Genomic DNA, 20417 nt, shown 5'->3' with positions numbered 1-20417 from the left:
TAATGTTCAAATTCTGCTGGATATTCACAGTCACCTGTTATTTGGTATATATTATTCATTATGTACTGTCATTTTACCACTGGTTCTTGTCTGTTACCCATACATGAGCACATACATACATCAACAGGATTTCTAACCATCCAGTTCTGCAGCATTAGATATTCTATGGTATACAGTGTCATAAACAACCTTCATACAGGTGTAGCATTTTGATACATTCGTATTTTTATCAGATATAGTCGAGATATTGAGGCTAAAGAATTATTTCACACAGTCATCATTTAAACATTTTATTGTCATATTTTACACTGATTATCTATTCAACGTATCACAGCTCACAAGTTAGAGAAGAGATGGTGGCAGAAGCGAGTCCCAGGGGCTGGTTAAGCTAGTGTCAGCCGGCTGGTGCCTAACAGTGTCCGCTGGTCACAGGATCTACAAATATACAGCAAAATAATCAATTCCTCGACTCAGATGGTTCATATCTGTGCCGTTTAATCTGCTTTCTGGCAAACCACAGGCCTAGGGAGCCCCCGGGAGCATATCTTCAGTAGAATAGGAGGTTGTCAGATACACATTCCTGGGAGGAGCGCGTTCTGTCCATGACTCGCAGGAAAGATTACATAAACAGCGCAAGAAGAACGATCAGCAGAAATCGAGGACCTGGTTGGTGTACTGTTAATCTTACAAAGTGAACAGGACAACCGCCATCGAGCGACACGACACTGTCCTCACGCCACAGCTGACTGACCCCAGAAGACACACTGTGGAGGCAGCAGACTGACCTTGACGCCAGTGGTAGCAAAAAAGAGGCACCAACGGAGGGGCCATGGGGGGCCCCGGTGAAGTGAGGGTGGGTGGCACTGCCCAGCGAGGTGCCTGCCAGTGGTCACCCTAGAACTGCTGCTGGTGAAGATTTTTTTACTTAATAGGAAACTTATCAGTGTTTCTCTTCCACTAAGCAAAGAAAAGGCCTGTTGGAAATGACTCATGAATATTCTTCTACATCTAGAAGCTTTGGCTTTTCATTAAGAAAACGTACATATAAATATATTTATGTACATCAGTATATACATCCAGTTATTCCTTTATACATGTACACAATCCTCAGACCAAAAAAGGCACTTCCTCTATTAGCCATTCAAGTTTATCAGTGTGATTCTGAAGCGAAGTTGAGAGCTCTGTGGCACTGAGGCAGGAAAGAAAGAAGGGGAAAAAAAAAGAACTCAACAAACTAGTGAAAGTATCTTGGAATGTACCACACTCAACTAAACGTATTCAATTCTTACACAGATAAAATCACATTGACTTCAACACTACTCCACAGACCTGTCCGAGTTCTGCGCCATACACGGAAAAAAAAATGAGACCAATAAATAAACATACATCGACTAGGTATCTTAGCTGCTAGTAGCTGGTCTTGTCACAAACACAACTGCACGAGGGCAACGTTGCGGCAGTCCATTCCTGCTGCAGACACAAGTACGTAAGCTCCACTCGTAACTAAGATGGAATATAGGATAAAATGCCTTGCACCATGCGGAATGCCCGGCCAGAGTCTAGTCAGTGGTGAGGGAGGACTGCTCCGAGGGTCACTGGCTTGTGGGGCAGAATTTACCAAAGTTCCGCAGCTTATTACTCAAACATGCCATTTTTGAGGGAGAAAAAGATGAGTCACCAGCACTCAACTCCACTGTGCCTAACACTCACTAAACTGCTGCGGGTTGTAGTGGCTAGGCCGAGAGACCACGAGGTGTGCAGGGTAACCGTTGGCTGAGGAATTGGCCTGCGTGACCACCATCCCGCGCCCGCCACCCTCGTGGATCACCGGCAGACTCTGGGGCGCCTGTGGGTTGGAGGGCGAGGTGAGGCGACACACCACCTGCTCCCCATTCAGCACTGCCACCGTCATCAGGTTTTCCCGCGAGAACTGCTGGTGAGCCTGCTGCAGCTGTTCAAGGTCGCGGCTCATCTGTGCAGCATTGAAGTCTCGTAACCTCTCCTCGCTTAGTGCAAACTGGGGGTCCTGGGGGCTCTTGGGGTAGTGGTGGCTTGGGGAGGAGTGGTGGTGGTAGGGCAGCAGCGGTCGGGCGTCGCCGTAGCTTCGTGATGACTGACGGCTCACATCGCTGGGAGTGCCTCGCTTCACATCTTCATCAGAGAGATCCGACACCTGCATTGCCTCCTGGCCAGCTGGTGGGGGGCCGTGGCCACCACCTGAGCGGCCAGCCCATCGCTCCCTCTCTATCTCCTCATACACCGGGTCAGCTTCTGTCTCTATCTCCATGTAGGTGTGGTTCCAAGGGGAGTGGGAGCGGGCAGTGTTGGCATTCCCCCTCAGCATAGCAGCCATGGCGGGGGGGACCTGGGCTGGAGAGAGCTGTGTGGTGTAGCTGTTGGGCACCGAGATCAGCTTGTTGCCGCCCTCCATGCTGGGGAAGGCAAGACCCCCGTCTCCAAGGCCTCCTGCTGCGTTGATGCTGTTCAGCTTGGCCAGGTAGGCGTTCTTGAGGTCGGCGGTGAGGGAGTTGGAGTAGCGGTGGTGGCCATGGTGGTGGTTGTGGTTGTGGTGGTTGTTCCAGCCGGGGCGTGGGGAGTCCTCGTGCTCATAAGTGCCGTGTCCAGAGTCCTTAGAGAATGAAGTCTTGTAGGAAGCCTCCTTGTCGTCAAGGCTAAGGGTGCCGTGATGAGGGCTGGTGGTGGTGGTGGTGGTGGTGGTGTGTGGGAGGGTGACTGGGTGGTGGTGGTGGCGAGGCAGTGACTGGTGGAGCGTGCCGAGGGGCAGATGTCCGGTTGCCCCCTGACGCAGGGATCCCCCAGAGCCCATCGTGGAGGTGGCCCCGGACAGAAGTGGGCCCGCGGGGGGGTGAGTGTTGCCCCCGGGGCCCTTCACCCCGCCGAGCTGACACAGCGTTGGCAGGTACTGGAAAGTAAAAGGAATAATGTATCTTGTTCCCCGGCACACTCCCTGGGTCTGGAGACGATGTTCTTTGTGAAAGTGATGGTGATGGCAAGTAAAATAATCTTTAAAACTTAAGAAGCCAAAATGCATGAACCCTTATTTTGAAATTAAGATTTAAGTGTGTTACACTGGTTAGACCATTTTAGTTTTTTTTTCAACATTTTGCTGCCAACACATTAGTCCCTCATCCTATACAGATACTCAAATGTGTAATTATAGTTATTAACATATTACTTGATAACTGATGAATAAACAAACAATCTAAGCTTCATACACAAGAAACTAATTCAACCAAAATTGGTCTATTAGAAAAGTTGACTTTTCATTTTAAATTTCTATAAAATGCCCAGTTTGCAGAGACACATTATTCACCTCATTATTCCCAACATAAATTCTATGACAAAAACAAGTTCCCCAAAATGCCATTTTAGTCTTCACCTTTGACATGCATGAACACCTGTGTTGCATTATGTTGCGCTGTACTAACTGTAGACTGACTAACTGTTAAACATAAAAGTATTATCTTGCTCCTACCTCATACCATGTATTCATTCACTTATAATACATTTTTATGCCTTCAGTAATATTTACATGACAGGTTAAAAAATATTCATGACCTACATACCTGGGCTTTCTATAACAAACTAATAAAATGATCTATTTAAAGGAATTTCATATCTCTGACACACACTGTTCTCTCATCAGAACAACACTAGACAAGGGACTCATGTGCAGCTAAAGTAAAAAATGCAAGCAGCGAGACAGAACACAGGTGCAACAAGCCAAAATTATAAACAAGTATGAACTGCAAAACAAAAATCAAGCAACTAATGTGCAAAAAATAATAGAAAAAAAAGAATGTGCAAAACTCTTATAAGGCAGGTGTATAAAGCACCCCACACCATCACCACACCACCACCACCAGAGGGCACCGCAAAGGGGCAAGCAACACCGCAGATTAAAACACCAGGAGAAGGAGGAGGAGGAGCTGGAGGATGAGGTGGAGTAGGAGTCGGAGGAGGAGGAGGAGTAATGAGTCAAGCCATGGCGCCCCAAATCATGACTGGGAGGAGGTTCGTGTACCTGGGGGAGGGGCTGCGGAGGAGACGAGGGGGCCAGGGGGCTGTGACGCAGTCCCTCGGGTATCTCTGGGGTGGTGATGGTGATGCTTGTCAGGGTGTGGGGGGCTGGGGGTGCGGGACGAGGACGAGGATGAGGAGTTGAGGGGAGGGGGGGTTCCGCCATCCACAGGGGAGGGGGGCAGTTTCCGGCAGGAGGATGAGGATGAGGAGGATGAGGGAGGGGGTGAGGTAGGGGGGAGAGGGACCATGGGGGCGGGGGGATGGGGGTCTGGGTGGTCTGAGTCGTTACTACCCACTTGGTTGAGGGCGGGCGAGGAGGCGAGGGCGTGATTGAGGGCGTGAGAGATGGCAGGGTGGTGGTGGTGGTGGTGGAGATGGTGGTGGTGGTGGTGGGGATTGTTGTTGGAGGAGGAGGTGGTGGTGGTGGTATTATTGGGGCTGTAGGTCTGCTTCTCGGCGGTAAACACGCCGCGCACCGCCTGGGGGAGCCAAGCCTCACGTTGCGCTGCTGACCGACACCACTCCCGCACCTACGCGCAGACAGACAGACAAACACAGCATTACTACAGCACTCAAGGGATTTTTAGGGGAGGAGGAAGGGATGAAGGAGAGACTGCACACATACATACACACGCACACGCACACACATGAACCCATTCTCTTCCTCTCTCTCTCTCTCTCTCGTTCTTTCTCTCCTTACCTTTCACTTTCATCTTCTCTTTCATTCCTTCATTTCTACTCCTTTTAATCCTCCTATCTCTCTCTCTCTCACTCTCTCCTTCCGAATCTTTCCTTTCTCTCCCTCTCTCTCCGAACCTTCCCTCCTCCTCCCACCTAAAGCTCCTCATCTCCTTAGCACAGCAGGAGAGAAGAACTCGGACATCAAAACTAAGTGACGGGGGAGTGAGGGGGTGGCAGGTGTGACACAACTCAAAAAGCCGAAGCATAAACTTATCAATGTAGGAAGCATTATGGAGGCAGCCAGCCATTTAGCAACTCTGAGCAAACAATGGACACACAACTAACAAAAAAAATGCTTAAACTCACTATATCTACTTAGAACAACATGCTTGGGCCACAAAAGTGAGACAAAAACAACAAAAACTAAGGCTGTGAAGACTCTCTAAAATGCCAAACAAACACAGAAACTAAAACAAAGAAAAACGATTGCGCTCTCGAGTGTTGCGTCTCCTTACTTTTTGGTTCCTGACGCAGTAGTAGATGAAGATGAAGATGCCGTGGAGAGCGTTGAGGACACAGAAGGCGGCGGCGATGGGCAGGGACGGGCGGTGCAGGAAGAGGAGCCCCAGCGTCCAGGTGAGAACCATGAGGAGCAGCAGTGTGATGGCGCCCCTCAGCCAGGCCCTGCAGGAGTGGAGGAAGGGGGTGAGGAGGTGTAGGCACTTAGCTGTGTTTTGGTGGGTACTTGGCGGCAGGAGGTTCTTGAGGGTGGCAAGGGGTATAAATATGTGAGAGATGGTTATTTGGTCTGGTCCTCCGAGTATTTCTTTTATGCTCTTTTTTTACATAGGGGTTAATAGGTTTTGCTTTCCTCTATTGGTTTGTTTTAGTAATTTTTGAAGTTTGAAGTCAGCTTGATGGATTTTCTTTCTCTCTTCATATCTTTTCTTTGTTTCAATTTTCAGTCTTATAATTGCTTCCATGAATGATATGGAGATCTTTCGAATAGTAATGGATTTAAAAAAAATGATTAAAAATAATTAATTTGAGGTAAAGTACAAAATAATAAAAAATAAATCTGATGAAGTACAATTGATTGGTTTTGAATTTAAAACCAAGAGAATTTGTTTCATATTCTTATCCCTCAGTATTTAAGCAGTGGTCATTTTTAGGAATATTCTGTTGTAATCACTAAAAACTATTCTCATTACAAAATCTTTTGAGTTTCTCTTTGCTAATTGTGCTGTAAAATATACATCTAATTTAGTTCCAATAAATCTGCCTACAATGCTTTTTGAAATCTAAAGAGAAGAAAGCTAAAGAAAAATCAACTATTAGTTTTTGAAGGGAACAATTTCCTGATGTAGATTTTCTATGATACAGATTACAAAATTTATCAGCATATAATCTGTACTATCTAGCAGTTATCTCTTCCTATATGTGCTACTGATCTATCAGCAAACAAATATACATGTTACTATAATGATAAAGACTATGATGGTTGTGCTAAATAACAATATGGAGAATAAACTGTGGACCAATCTGTGAAGGTGGTCAGTGTGTGCAGCTCATCATTGAAAATACCAAAAACCAACACAAATAAAGAGAAGGAAACTGTAATATTCAAGAACTGCAAAAAAGATATGTAAGCAAAATGATAAATAAATCACAAACAAAAACTAATGGCCCAGAAAATCAAGAGAAAAAGAAGACTGAATTATCATGTACACAGAGACAGGATAAAGGGAAGAGCAGGGAGGACAAAATACTATAAGAGTGTAAGATAAACTGACAGAAAAATACATAAATAGTAAAGTAAAGGACAAAATAAAGTAACGCTCAGGAATAGTATGTTGGATGAAGAAGGGGGAGTGTGGAGTGGGGAAGGAGGACGAAGGAGCAGTATGGAGTGAGTCTGGGGAGTGAGGAAGCTACCAGTGGCCCCAGACAAAGACAAGACAAGCCACAAACACACTCCTTGGGGCACTCTGACTACCTACTTCCCTCCTCTCCTTCCCTCCTTACCCACTACCTTCCCTCCACCTCTCCTCAATTTTCTACCCCCCTTCCCTCCTCTCCTCAGCCACCAACCCTCCCTTTTGTCTCCTTCCCTCCTCTCCTCCTTTTTATTTCACTTTACCTCCTTGCTCCCCCAATTGCCTGTCTTCCTTACACTTGTCTTTTAGCTCTTTACCAACTTTCTATTCATTAAATTCATACATATCCTTTCTATTTTAAGTTTCATGAAGATTTTAAGTCGCAGGAGCATATATTGCAAGCCTCCGTCACATCAGCTGAAGGGGAAGACAGAATGCTCAAATATGTAACCACTTGAAAGAATATGAAAAGGAAATGAAGATAAAAAAAGAAGCAAATGGTTGGGACTTAGTGACGAGGGGCCTGAGGGATGCTGCGTGGAAGTTGTGGAAGGCTAAGTACCCGGCCACTCTTGTTTTAATGACAGTAATTATGGGGTATTTTTATCCTGTTACTATGCAAATTGTCTCGGCTGAGTTAATTATGGAGCGGGCCTGAGTGGTTGCCCGAGACACCTGGGATTTACGAGACACCCCTGAAGAATGACACACAAACGTATGGACACAATCTTGGCTGTCTTGCAGAAGAAGTAATGTTGCCGGGGCGCCGTGTGAGGCCTCAAGGTTACGGGAGCTGCCAAATAAGGAGACGTAATGTTTAGCAGCTACACAGATGAGGTGAAGAGAATGAGGGAACCGAATATGGCCGCTGATATTTAGAAAGATAATTAGGAAAACCAGGACCTTAAATACCAAAACAGACGGGAAATGAGGGCTATATAAAGTTAATGGAAAATGTTAATGAAAAATTTGTCAGATGTGCTATAAAGTACCCTGAATATGGTCTTCGTGGGATATTATTATGTGCAAGAGAGAGCTATGAAAGAAGCACCCCATTAGTCTAGTACATGAGGGTGGCTGATGTGTCTTGGGAGGGATGTTAATGTGTCATAAGAAGGAGCTAAAGGTACATGGGTGTAGTGTGTGGCCCTGGTGTGACATCAGTGCCAATAAGTGCTCTGTTAGGCAGCACACATCACAAACTTCATCAACCAATCCATTGTCCATATATTTTAATTTCTACAGTAAAGGAACCGACTCAAGGGCAAAAATATAGAGAATAAAAAAGACTGCTAGTACTACACCAAGAAAAGAAAGTAGAGAAGAGATGTGCTTTAGCAGTGCCACAAAAATCCATCAAAGGGTAATAGATTCCGATCACGTTCTATGTATTTACCGCCAGACTTCAAAGCTGTATAGACGGGCAACACTTTATGTGGACGGCTGAGATAGGTCTTAATTTCTGTGATAATAGATGGCTGCCATGCTTCTCTCTGATGACTGAGTGTGTTCCTTCAAGTCAGGCAACACAAGGGAGGCCATGCTCTCGTACCTTGCAACACAGCTCAAGACCTACTAGTTTCAGAGAAGAAATAGTAACAGTAACAACATAAAACCCAACACCTGCACACCACTGTAAGACTCCCTCCCTCTAAGCATTACTCAGCGTCAACTGGATGTGCCCTTGAAAAATAATAATCCTGTACTTGTAATGGTGTTCACATTATCAAACAAACACTAGCTTTCCCCCGAACATTATAAAAGAATTGCCTGCTATGTGTACACGGCCGGCAGGAAGGAGGCGCCTCCCTGAATATGCATGTGAGTGAGGTGACCATGTTTGGGGTGACGGCAAAGCTCGCCGGTGCCTCCTACATGACTCCTGGACGTGTGGCCTAAGAAGACTAGCAAGGGAAAAATCACTTGCTCCATCACCTTCAGAGTAATGCTCAAAGCAAAAAAGATTCTTGAAAAGGAACTTATATAAAATACAAATGTCAATAATGTGATAATTAAATTATGTGCTGCATATCTTGTGCCTTATAATATAATTTTTGATGTGTTAGTATCATTTTCATAAAACATACACAAAATTATGCAGTCAAATGTTATCAAATATTAGTTTATTATAAAATTTAATGAACTCAATAATTTTATGGCATCAGAGGAAATGTTCGATTTGAATACAAGTTCTAATTTCAATCAACTTCAGTGTGTGAGTGTGCTAATAGCTGCCTCGTCTCTGAACTTCAGGAGTGTCATGTCTTTCATCCACTGCATTAAACCATGTATCAACACTTCATGGTCTGGAACAACTTTAAAGTACAATGTCTTCCTGACATAACCTCTTACACACACGTTACTTTTTATTCTTTTTAGTTTTTTTGTCGAAGAGCACAAGCAGCAGCGCCTTGCATCAAAAAAGCCCGGCTTGGCAAGGACAGACTAATGACTCGCCTGTGTCCTGCTGCTCCAACATAATGCTAGGGTGTGCCTTGGACTCATTACAATATTTATTCTAAAATTCCTGCAAACTAATCTTGGAGTCTCTAATTTTGGAAAAGGGCCGCAGGTCTCGCTAGGGATGGATGGGGAACTGGCCCACGGGCAACAAGTTTCACAGAACAAGAGGAAGCGGTCAAGGCCAGCGACTCATTAGCCAGCACTCCACTTGGTCTGACTGGCCAAAAAAAAGTATTCCAAAACTATTCCATTGAGCACACATAAAAAAGTTGTATACACTGAGAAAGAAGACACATCTAGACTTTTATGGTACGGAACTAGAATAAGGACCACAAAGAATATAATGAAAGACCAGGTAATTAGCCCAATGACTGTATATTCCTCTCAGCTACAGCTAAGTCTTCTGGGGTATTGAATATAACTCTGAAAATGCTGAGGTGTTGATTTTAATTTCATATCTTCCTATTGTCCTGACATCTAAGTATCCTAGAGACAAGTGGAATGTAAGACAAGGTAGGAACTTGAAGCCCACCCAAGATAAACAATGAAGAGCTTAGTGAGTCCTTTCAAGACACACTTTACATTGCCTTACACACTCCATAAAGGTTTCTCTGAATATAATCATGTATGACTATTATACTTGCAGATAAAGAACCCAAGTATATTGTTGTAGTCAACCAATGCAAATTTGAGTTCAATTATAAAGTCGGAAACCTGAATTCAGACCATGCCAGCAACTGTACAGCCACAGCTCAAGACCAGGGAGTGTGAATGGGAGTGGCAGACAGGCAAGAAAGGAGGAGGAGGAGGAGGAGGAGAGGAGAAGGGAGGGGAGAAGGAAGAGGAGGAGTGAGGCTAATGAACAGGCAGTATGTACAAGTGTTCAAGGAGTGTTCATCCAGCCAGAAACAGGTGCAAAAAAAAGGTTCTGGTATACACACGGTATGTTACAAGAGTCCAAGAAACTGAGACGATAAAAAGACCATACAAAAAAAGTAATGCAAGGGTAATAAAAAAGAACCCATATCAAAACATCAGCCTCAAAAAGAGCATGTCTGACTGAGCAAGGTGTGCAGGCAGGAAGCAGGTGCATGGACAGCAGACCAGGGAGGAGAAAGGCAGAGTCGAGTCCTTGCTTTACAGGCTTCATCATCACATTACTCAGTTTCCTGTACAGTGTGACGGACAGTATATTCCCCAACCAATTAAGGAGGGGACTTAATAATCGGATAACCTCGTGAAACTTGAATTTGGGTAGGTAAACTAGATCTTAAACTGCAATGTGATAAATTTTTGACATTGACATTTACTGGGGAAAAATTATCTTGATTTCGGATGTGATAAACTTGTGAAACTTGAATTTGAGAAGGAAAACCAGATCTCAAATTCACTGATGCAATAATTTTTGATACTGAAATTTACAGGAAAATTGATATTCTGTAAAAAATCCTGACAAGTGACGACAAAAACATGAAGCGAGGAAACCAAAGACTCGGAGGAGGTGGAGAGGCCAAGGAAGGACACAGTCAAGGCTGATGGACGCAGAAACAAGGCATGCAGTGTGGGTGGGCTTACAGGCGAGAGTAGAGTCGGTGCTGCAGAGCGTTGGTGTACACGCCGCTGCCAGCCAGGGAGAGACGTGGAGTTAGAGAAAAAGAGCAAGTGACACATACACACGTACATACACACACGGCCACATACGCACCTTTTTACACACACACACGCCTTGCATACACTAGGTCTCTACAGGGTGGTTAGTTACTCTCACACTGTTGTTTAGGAGGAGCGGTGAAGTAAAGAAGAGGAAATAAACTTAGCCACAGCAAGACAAATGGATTAGTTAAGTTGTATTTAACCACAGTCTAAACATAAGGAAAAGTGAATTAAGAAAGTGGCTGGTTTGTTGGTGGCGGGGTTTGGAGGGAAGGAAGTGGGGGAGTGGGGGGGTTAAAAAGTCCAGCGTAAAAAGAGTAAGTAACATTCTTGTGACGGAGACTGGTGATGTGCAAGGGAAGCAACAGACCCTGTGGCTGAGAGGAGAGGTGAGAGTTGAGACCGTGGTGAAGGTAACTCTCAGCGGCGCCGGTGAGGGTGGAGCGTCAACACTTACCTGGTGGAGTCAAGGCGGGCCATCTCCTTGGTCTTGAGGGCATCGTCAGGGGAGAGGCGGCAGGTGTAGATGAGGGCAGCGGCCAGGAGGGCAACATGGGCCGCCAGCAGGAGCAGCGCCGGGCCCACCAGGGAGAACACGAAGTAGTTGTCTGTCCGCAGCCAGCAGTACTTGTCAGTGCCATAGCTGGAGGGGTCCACCACAGCCGCTACTGCCACCACCAGCAAAGGTAGGCCATAGGCGAGGCTGTAGTGCCACCAGCGGAGTCGCAGAGAGTCACACTCCACGGCCCGGGCCACACTCAGGTAGACGTGCACACCTGCCGCAGGAATAGCCAGCTTAGCACACTACCCGGGGACAGCTAATTAAAGGAAGTAATCAGCATCCTGACAGGCAAAAACTAGACCAGTGGAAAGGAAAATTTACAAAGTCATCATAATGATCCTCTCACTATTTCGTTCTACCGTAAAAGATTTTCTCATAATTTACTGGTAAATGTAAAGAATTAATTCTGCCTTCCAGGGTGATATGGGTAAGAACTAACAACAATGCCAGTGAAAAGTGGATAGAGGTTCCTAAGAGTACAGTCACGCAGTAACTTAAGTGTTGGGGCATGTCATCTAAGTCAAAGTCTAAGTATATATAGACTTAGATCTTAATATCTTCCTTTAAAACTGCGTAGCATCACTGGTTTTCCCCCATATTGAGCTACACACTGGGCCGAGGGCAGCCTATACAAAGCTTAGCGTGCTCCCATCAGCCTCACGCTGGCTCTCCTCCGCCCTGTGAGGCGCCCCGCGCATACTGATATCACTGCTGAACACCCTGCCACGCCCATAACTCCTAAGAGTAACTCACCTTCCATGAACATCCAAGCGAAGGCCGCCAGCACCGAGTAGTGCAGGACGCCGGCCACCACGCCGCACAGCACGGGGGCGTCGGTGCGCCACACGCCCACCATGAACACCAGCTCGGCGGCGGCCAGGCACACGCACACGTGACGGTGCACGGCCGTGCGGGGCGACGCCAGGCCGCGGAACACCGAGAACACCAGCAGCGAGCCCGCCACGCACAGCAGGCTCACCACGCAGCCCACGTACACTAGGATGCGCAGCGCGGCCTGAGGGTCCTCGCCGACCCCGCCAGTGGCCTCCTCCATCAGCACGGCGAAGTTGGTCAGGTGGTGGCACTGGCAGGTGACGTGCGAGCGGTTGTAGCGCAGAACATCGCACCCCTCGTCACTCCAGAAGGACGTGGTGTAGTCCCAGAAGGCGCATACGGGCCGCGTCACGTTATCCTGCCGCAGGAGGGAGAAAGTGAGCGTGACAGGCTCGGGCAGCTGAATGTGGCGGCCGCGGCCCAGTGAGGCTGACAGGACCCGAGAGTTGACCATGCGGGTGATGTTGCTAGAGCGGTGGCCGAGCGGCTCACGACCCGGCGCCAGGAGGTCCTCCAAATGCCTGTAAGTCAGGAACACAACTCTTGTGGCGCCGCCGTCACTGTTCTCCAAGATAGCTTCTGGCGGGAGACTGATGCTGTCGGCGTACACCCAGTCCAGCGCTTGGTCATGTGCAGAGGGAAAATCCACCGAGGAACCGTCAGCAGGAACGGCACGTACCGACACCAGCAAGTGGGACTTGTACATGGCGGCCTCTGTGCCTGCGTCCAAGGAGTCAGCCAACAAGAAGGCCGCTTCCTCCAAGGCCACCATCAGCTGGGTGACTGCATGGCGTCTTTCGCGCACTCCCAAGTCACCCCATGGCCCTGTTATGCCCGCCTTGAGGAGGGCGGAGCCAGTGGTGAGCGCTGTCTGTAGCATTTCCGTGACGATTGCCTGCCGTTGCCGCGGTTCCGGGAAGGTGTGCGTCTCCTCGGCCATCTTCACTGCCAATGTGGAGAGCAGCCTCGCCGTGGTGATTAGGTCGCCGCCGAACAGCGCGTTGCTTTCCGTCACGGTGGCCAAGTCACCAGCCACGCCGAGGAGAGACTCCTTGGTTTTGATGCGGTTCTCAAGCGATGCCAGCCACAAGCTGCGGCACTCACTCAGGTCCACCATGGGGTCCCAGGTGGTCATCTGACAGCGGCGGCGCGCGGAGCCTGTGGCGCCGCCCGGACACGCCTGCACCGCCACCTCACCGCCTCGGGTCCAGTTCCAAAGCAATCCACGGCCAAACGATGGAGGACACCAAGGACTGTCGTAGTCTGAGCCATAGTGAGGGGGCGCCACGGGCACGGTCTTGCTGGTGGATGAGGTAGTGGCGGGCGAGCTGCCGGGAGTGACTGGGGAGGCAGAGACGGGCGTGTCTGAGGCAGGGCCGTGGCTGGAGGCTTCGCTGTCAGCCATGGTTGTCAGGCCGTCTGTCTCGGGGTCTTCACCCTCAGCAGCGTGCGGCACGGTGACGAGCGGCGTGGTGGTGGTGGTCGTGGTGGAGGTGGTTGATGTGGTGGTGGTTGTAGTGGTGGTGGTCGTGGTGGTGGTGCTGGGCGTCGGCGTGGTGGGGGCGGCGGTGGTGTAGTTGGCGGTGAGGGTGGGCAGGATCCGTATGGGCGGGCGTGTGGCGGTGAACCAGGGAGGGCGGGGCCTGGAGGTGGTGGTGGTGGTGGAGGTGGCTGGAGGGGGGAGGAGATAGGCTTTAGCATACACACACACACACACACACTCTGAAGGTCATTAAGGCGAGAACAAAGGGGCGCTTGAGACTATCATGGAAAGGAAAACACGGCACCAAAAAGCCGCTTCATGCAAAACTAAATTAAACCGTGACTCTAAAATTTCAACAGTAACTTTCCCTGAACAACGAGTTAACTGGATATTACAACACCCTTTTTCTCGTTTACAAATACATATCTCTCAATAAAAGCCCTTTCTATATATCTTAATGCATGAAGATTTAAGAACTTACCCAGAACACTATACTATAAACTTGCATGCAAATTAAAACATAAACAGGTGAAAAAAATATATTAGAAAACCCACATTATCTATATTTCAATATAAAACCCTATTACACAAAAAAACTATGCTTATATCCCTAAAAATATACCCCAACTGCAACCTCGCATACTCTAAACAAAAAAAGACTGGTTAATCTAAATGAGAGCAAGAAAATTAGATGGTCCATATTAAGAGAACGAAGTGGAGTGGGAGTGGAGGTGAGATAGGCTGGGGTGGATTTGAGCGGAGATGAGATAGGCTAAATTTGGCCCGGCTGATTTTGCGTTAGGTTAGGTTAGGTTAGGGGTGGTTGGGAGGGGCAGGGGGGAGCAGTTAGGTAAGGTTAGGTTAGGTTAGGTTAGGGGTGGTTGGGAGGGGCAGGGGGGAGCAGTTAGGTAAGGTTAGGTTAGGTTAGGTTAGGGGTGGTTGGGAGGGGGGAGCAGTTAGGTAAGGTGAGGTAGGTTGGGGAGAATCAGGTTAGGTAAGGTTGGGGGCGGGTGGGATGGAGAGGCAGTTAGGTAAGGTTCAGGAGCTTGGAGAGGGAGGGAGAGCCGCCATAACAACAGCTCTATAGTTGAAAGCCAGCCTGATTAAGTTTGGCGAGCCTGTGTTCTCCTTTAGATCATCATCTGATACCGTGATGCGTGTAACTTCTGACTCCGCGAGATTATGAAGCCAGGCGAGAAATCTTGAGGGAGAGTGAGGGAAGGACGCTTCACCTCTTCCTGTGTTCAGCGGAAGAGAGAGGAGAAGAGGGGAGAGAAGGGGCGTGAGAGAAGAGAGGAGAAGAAAGGAAAGGAGGGGAGAGAGAGAGATGAAAGGAGGGACAAGAGACAAGAAACGCGAGAGAGAAATGAGAGGAGAGGAAAGGAGGGGCGAAAAAAAAGAAAGCGAGAGAAAGAGGAGACGAGAGGAAAGGAAAGATGGAGCGAGAGACTAGAAAGGCGAAAGACAAGAGAGGAAAGGAAAGGACGAAAGGAGGGGCGGTAGAAAGAGGAAAGGGCAGAGAGGAGGAAAGGAGAGAGAGCGAGTGCCAAGCTTCAAGCGGAGGAAGAGGAGGAGGAGGAGGAGGGCCACATTAGCATGCAAATAGTGCCACATCGTACAGGGTCTACTAATTTTACGTTCACGCGGGGTCGTTCAAGTGTGGATCTTATAATGTTACTGAACCTCTATCACCGGCTCACTTAACGGAGGTAATTGGGGAGACGGAGAGGAAAAGGAACAGGAGGAGGAGAGAGGGAAGATCAGGAGCAAGAGGAGGAGGAGGAGGAGGAAGGACTATTAAGGGAAGGAAGGAGAGTGCTGAAAGATGGATGAGAATTAAGGTTACCGTGAAGGAGGGAGAAGAGGAGGAGGAAGAGGAGCATCGGAAAGAGAAGGAGGAGGAGGAAGAGAAAGAGAACCAGAAGGAAGTGTTAAGAGGAGAAGGAATAAACTGAGAGGGAAACGAAGAGGAGGAGAAGGAAGAGGAAGAGGAGTATTGAGGGATGAAATAAACGAGAGGAGAAAGAGAAGGGTGAATAATGAAGGAAGGAAGAGGAGGAAGAGGATTAGTAAGGGAAGAAAGAAGGAAGATGGTGATAATATGTAGTAGTTAAAGGAGGAGGAAGAAGAGGAGATGGAGGAAGAGGAGGAGGAAGAATGTCTCGCTTCCTCTTATAACACCACTTTTTTTTCCCCTTAATTAATCGAGATCTATATTGACTCGAGAAGAGGAAGAGGAGGAGGAGGAGGAGGAGGAATAATGCTTGCTCTCACTACACCTGCTATTTTTTTTACCTGTCCTAACCTGTTCAAGGCGAATTAATTACTCAAGGCCCCTTAATGTAGTACAAAAATAAAGATGCCACGCACTTACCTGTTTCTCTTAACGTACATTAATTAGCACAGGTGGAGGGTGAAGAGCGAATACGAGGAAAAGGAGGAGGAGAAATTAGAGGAGGAGGAGGAGAACGAGTAGTATGAGGAAGAAAGAGAGAAAGAGAGGAAGGAGGAAGAGGAATCAGAGGAAGAGGCGAAAGAGGGATTGAAGGAGGAAGAGAAGGATGATGGTGAAAGAAAGAGAGGAGGAAGAGGAATTAAAGGAGGAGGAATAGAAGGAGGATAAAGAAGAGAAGAATGAATAAGATGAGAAAGAAAAAGAAAGAAAGAGAACGAAAGAAAGAGAGAAAGAAGGAAAATCAAGTAAATGAGGAGTTAGGAGACAGTTCATGCATTGGGGAACACGAAGAACACGAAGCCCAGTATACACTAACTACTTCTAAGTCTACCAACACAGCACAGGCACCACACATCCAGGGCGTCCCCGTCTGAGGCAGCGCAGCACCGTCTTTACCTGCCATGCACCGGTAATGGGCCTCCAAGTACTTGTGTGTACCGGGACAGCCGTCGCCAAACCGGTCAGTGTTGGCCTCGATGGAGCAAGACGGCTTTCCTGAGCAGCTTGTGAAGGAGACACACACACAGAACCCTTGAGAAACCATCTAAGGCAAACTAACTTACATCTACTGCTACTACTACTACTACAGCGAACCCCCTGACCATCACCAAAACAAACCACACACCACCACCAGGTTAGTCAATACACACGTTAGTAAGCTACTGTGCTGAGGATAAAAGGTTGGTTATTATGAGGTATATAGGTATGGTGGAGGTACTCGTTGTCTCCACACAGTCGTACGATGGTAAACAGATTGACAGATGCACAGAGACCACGATTTGAAGCTTCTGTCTGCTGTTTGGCGTTCCGGATTAGTAGAATTCGAGTTTGTTTTCTTAGGTAGATGGATAACAAAGATAACGTGATGGCATAACGAAAACGATGCGAATTAAAAGATAAGAGCATACACGCAAAACTGTATCGTTCTTGGTTGGTAGCGTCCGAATTTGCGTTGTTAGGTTGATGGAGAACGCAGATAACGTGATGGAATAACGAAAACGATGTGAAATAACGGAAGGATAAGAATATACAAGCAAAACTGTATCGCTGATGGTTAATAGTGTCCGAAATTGTGTTTTTGCGGGGATGTGGATGAAAGATAACGCGATGAGATTACATAAACGACGCCAAACAAATGAAGAGAAAGGATGAACACACAAAATGAGGTAAAATAAACAAGAGAAAGGAGGAAGACGAAGCCGCATCGGGGAGTAATAAAACAGTATCATAATCGGCTTGTTAGCATTGAGCGTTTCTGTGTGGGCCGCGGGGGAGATGAAGAGCGAAGATGACATGCAGACACACAAAGAAAAAGAAAACGAAAACAAACACACAAACACATACAGGGAGGAACCGCACCGTGAAGCAAGTAATAAAACAGAAACCGCAACACCGCAGCACGCACACATATACACACGCACACACAAACACAAACAGACCCCCATCAACCCCCCTACACACACACACACACAAAGTTGTCTGCACCTATATTACTGTTTTTTCTCTTAGTGTTTTCAAGCGGAGGAAAAACACCCGGCGCTGTTGCTCCTCCCCGCCCCTCGTGCCCGCGCCGCCCCGGGTAATGCCAGAGTAAATTCAGTCTGTTTTCCGCGAAGCCTAATTAGGACGAAGCCTGTTAATCGCGCAACACTCCAAGACACTGCGAAGGTTGGGGGCGGGGGACGGATCAGGCTGGCATTTGTTGGTCTCTCTCTCTCTCTCTCTCTCTCTCTCTCTCTCTCTCTCTCTCTCTCTCTCTCTCTCTCTCTCTCTCTCACACACACACACACACACACACACACACACACACACACACACACACACACACACACACACACACACACACACACACACACACACACACAATCACCACCCCCTCCCCTACACACGAGAGGATAGATAGACAGACACAGACGGACAGGTAAACGCACACACACAGGTAATCTAACACAGGTATACGTTTCCCACCTCGCCGCCCAGCCCAGGTAACAGGCAGTGAGGTGGGTGGGGAGCCTTGAGTCAACAGGCTATCGCGCGGGGCAGGGGTGCAGGGACTTGGAGAGTAACTTATTTATATACTAATACTAGGATGAACACGCACACGCTGGCCCCGTTTTTATTTTCATTTTTTTGGGGGGGGGAGGGGGATTGTATTTACACGAGAGAGGCCGCTAGCTTGAAATGGAGACTGATCGATCGCTCTTGTCTTAGGTTATGAATGAAGGAGGTTGTTTTGATAGCGTTTTCTTCGTTTGTTTTCTTTATATGGGAGTGCTTATTTTTTTTGTGTGTGTGTGTTTGTGTGATGGGTTGGTCCATCGATAACACATCCATCTTCTCTCGCTGTGTACTGTATGGAAAGGAAGTTATTTTGGGAGTTCTCTTTTTTTCGCTCTTTTTTTTTATATATTCTTAATGTGGTTGATTCTTAAATGGATACAGACAGATACAGATAACGCATTCATTTGTTTTTTTGTTTTTTTTTGTTTTCTGTTTCTTCCTCCTCCTAATCTTCCTTCTAATTTTTCCTACTGATGAGGGATGAAATATTTGATGTGAGGGAGAAATGTCAAAATATAACATCAAACAGAGAAAATTTGTAATCTTCCATCCTCATTTCTCTTCTTCGCATTTGTCAACCTCTTTTACTACTTCACTCCTTTCATATACTGACGTTTCCTTTATTACCATCTTTATCATTTATCATTATCGTTACTTTATTAGCGCCGCGTCTCTCCGTCAATAATGATCGCGTAAATATTCAAAAGGATAATTCTTTAATCCTTTTAGCGCTTAACTCTTTTGTCTTTCATTACGGAAACCCAATAACTCAATGCGAGAGATAGATAGATAGAGATAGATAGATAGATAGATAGATAGAGATAGATAGAGAGAGAGAGAGAGAGAGAGAGAGAGAGAGAGAGAGAGAGAGCACCTACATTATTTATTCCCCCCATAAGCTTTCATTTGGCCGCTGTTTGTCTGTTGATTCTCGCATTAAAACGCCATTAACGACCCGGAACGTTCATTGCTCGTGTTGGTCGTCACGCGGACACGACCTGACGACCATCCCGGCGAAGCGTTGATGGGAGGAAAGGGAATTAACAGGTAACTAAAGGGAAAAAACGAATGAATAAATAAATAAATATAAACAGGTGAAAATGGGGAAATGACGACCATTGCGATTTAAAGAGTATAAAGTAGATAACAGGGATGAGAGGAAATGGAATAAACAAGTGATTAGACGTAGATAAATAGATAAATACAAATAAACAAGTAACCAGAACCTTGATGAGAGGAAATGGAATAAAACAGTAATTGAAGGTATATAAATAGATAGAATAAACAGATAAATATAAATAAACAAGTAAACATCACGGCAAGCAGAACGGTGATGAGAGTAAATGGAATAAACAGGTAATTGATGTAAATAAACAAATGAACAAATAAACAAATAAATACAAATAATTAGTTAAAAAAACACGGTACTGACGAGCATTGCGACTCTCAACACGGTCAAGTAAATGAAGTAAATTATAAAAAAATAACGTATGGATAAAAATAACCAATAAGTACAAATGAAAAAAAAAAAAATCGGGAAGAAGAGGAATGAAAGGGAAAGATAAGAAAATGGGGAAATAATGTAATAAATGAAACTACATAAATGGAAATAGAAAGAAGAAAAATACTGCTAACGTTAACTAATGAAATAAACAATAAAAACAAACAAAATAGTGAAAATAATAACGAGAAAGAAAATAGAATAAAAACAAACAAAACAGTGAAAATAATAACGAGAAAGAAAATAGATAGATAGATAAAGAGTATACCCGTGAGCGAAATGAGAAACGACAATTACTATCAATATTACTACTAGGCTATTTAATTATTACATTCTTCATCGCCGGCCATTCCGATTTCCATGCAGCGCCGCGGGAGGTTATATTTTATTTACCTTTGTGTGTTTTTTTGAGTTCACGTTCGCCCGCAACAATAAAACCATTAATTAAACTTTATTCATTCGTTACTCCCTTTTTTTCGGTCATTTTTCCGCGAGGTCGAGTCCGCTGATGTCCGTGGAAACATTTACACTCGGGTCAGCGTTGCCATGTTATCGTACTCAGCAAATAGCCCTTTCGTAGTTTCTGACCGATAACTATAGCGAAAATGAAGAAAAATCACCAATATTTAACAGTTTTAACGATAACTTTAACTTTCTAGCGTTATGTGTGTGGTTACGACCGTCTTGGAGCCTAAAAATGATAAATGGGATTGTCGGAATACGACGATTTGGCAACGCTGACTCGGGTCCATGTGATCGCTGGCGCCGTTCAAAATTTGGGAGAGCAACAACACAAAAAAATA

The 20417-nt window shown here is 46.3% G+C and overlaps 1 protein-coding gene across 1 annotated transcript in view; it reads right to left on the bottom strand.

Moving 5' to 3' along the window:
- Nucleotides 1-274: 274 nt before the first annotated feature.
- LOC127008461 (latrophilin Cirl-like) overlaps nt 275-20417 on the bottom strand; it is a 42952-nt gene continuing 22809 nt past the window's right edge. The window contains exons 4-9 of the mRNA XM_050880606.1: nt 12034-13785; nt 11176-11494; nt 10641-10685; nt 5241-5409; nt 4341-4574; nt 275-2923 (exon numbers count right to left, since the gene is read on the bottom strand). Of these exons, the coding sequence (XP_050736563.1) occupies nt 1700-2923; nt 4341-4574; nt 5241-5409; nt 10641-10685; nt 11176-11494; nt 12034-13785 (3743 nt within the window). The 3' untranslated portion in view covers nt 275-1699. The remainder of the gene's footprint in view (nt 2924-4340; nt 4575-5240; nt 5410-10640; nt 10686-11175; nt 11495-12033; nt 13786-20417) is intronic.

Source organism: Eriocheir sinensis, chromosome 37 (assembly GCF_024679095.1).
Source record: "Eriocheir sinensis breed Jianghai 21 chromosome 37, ASM2467909v1, whole genome shotgun sequence".
NCBI classification, from domain to species: domain Eukaryota; kingdom Metazoa; phylum Arthropoda; class Malacostraca; order Decapoda; family Varunidae; genus Eriocheir; species Eriocheir sinensis.
The sequence above is the reverse complement of the archived record's forward strand: the minus strand, read 5'-3'. Positions and strand labels throughout refer to the sequence as shown.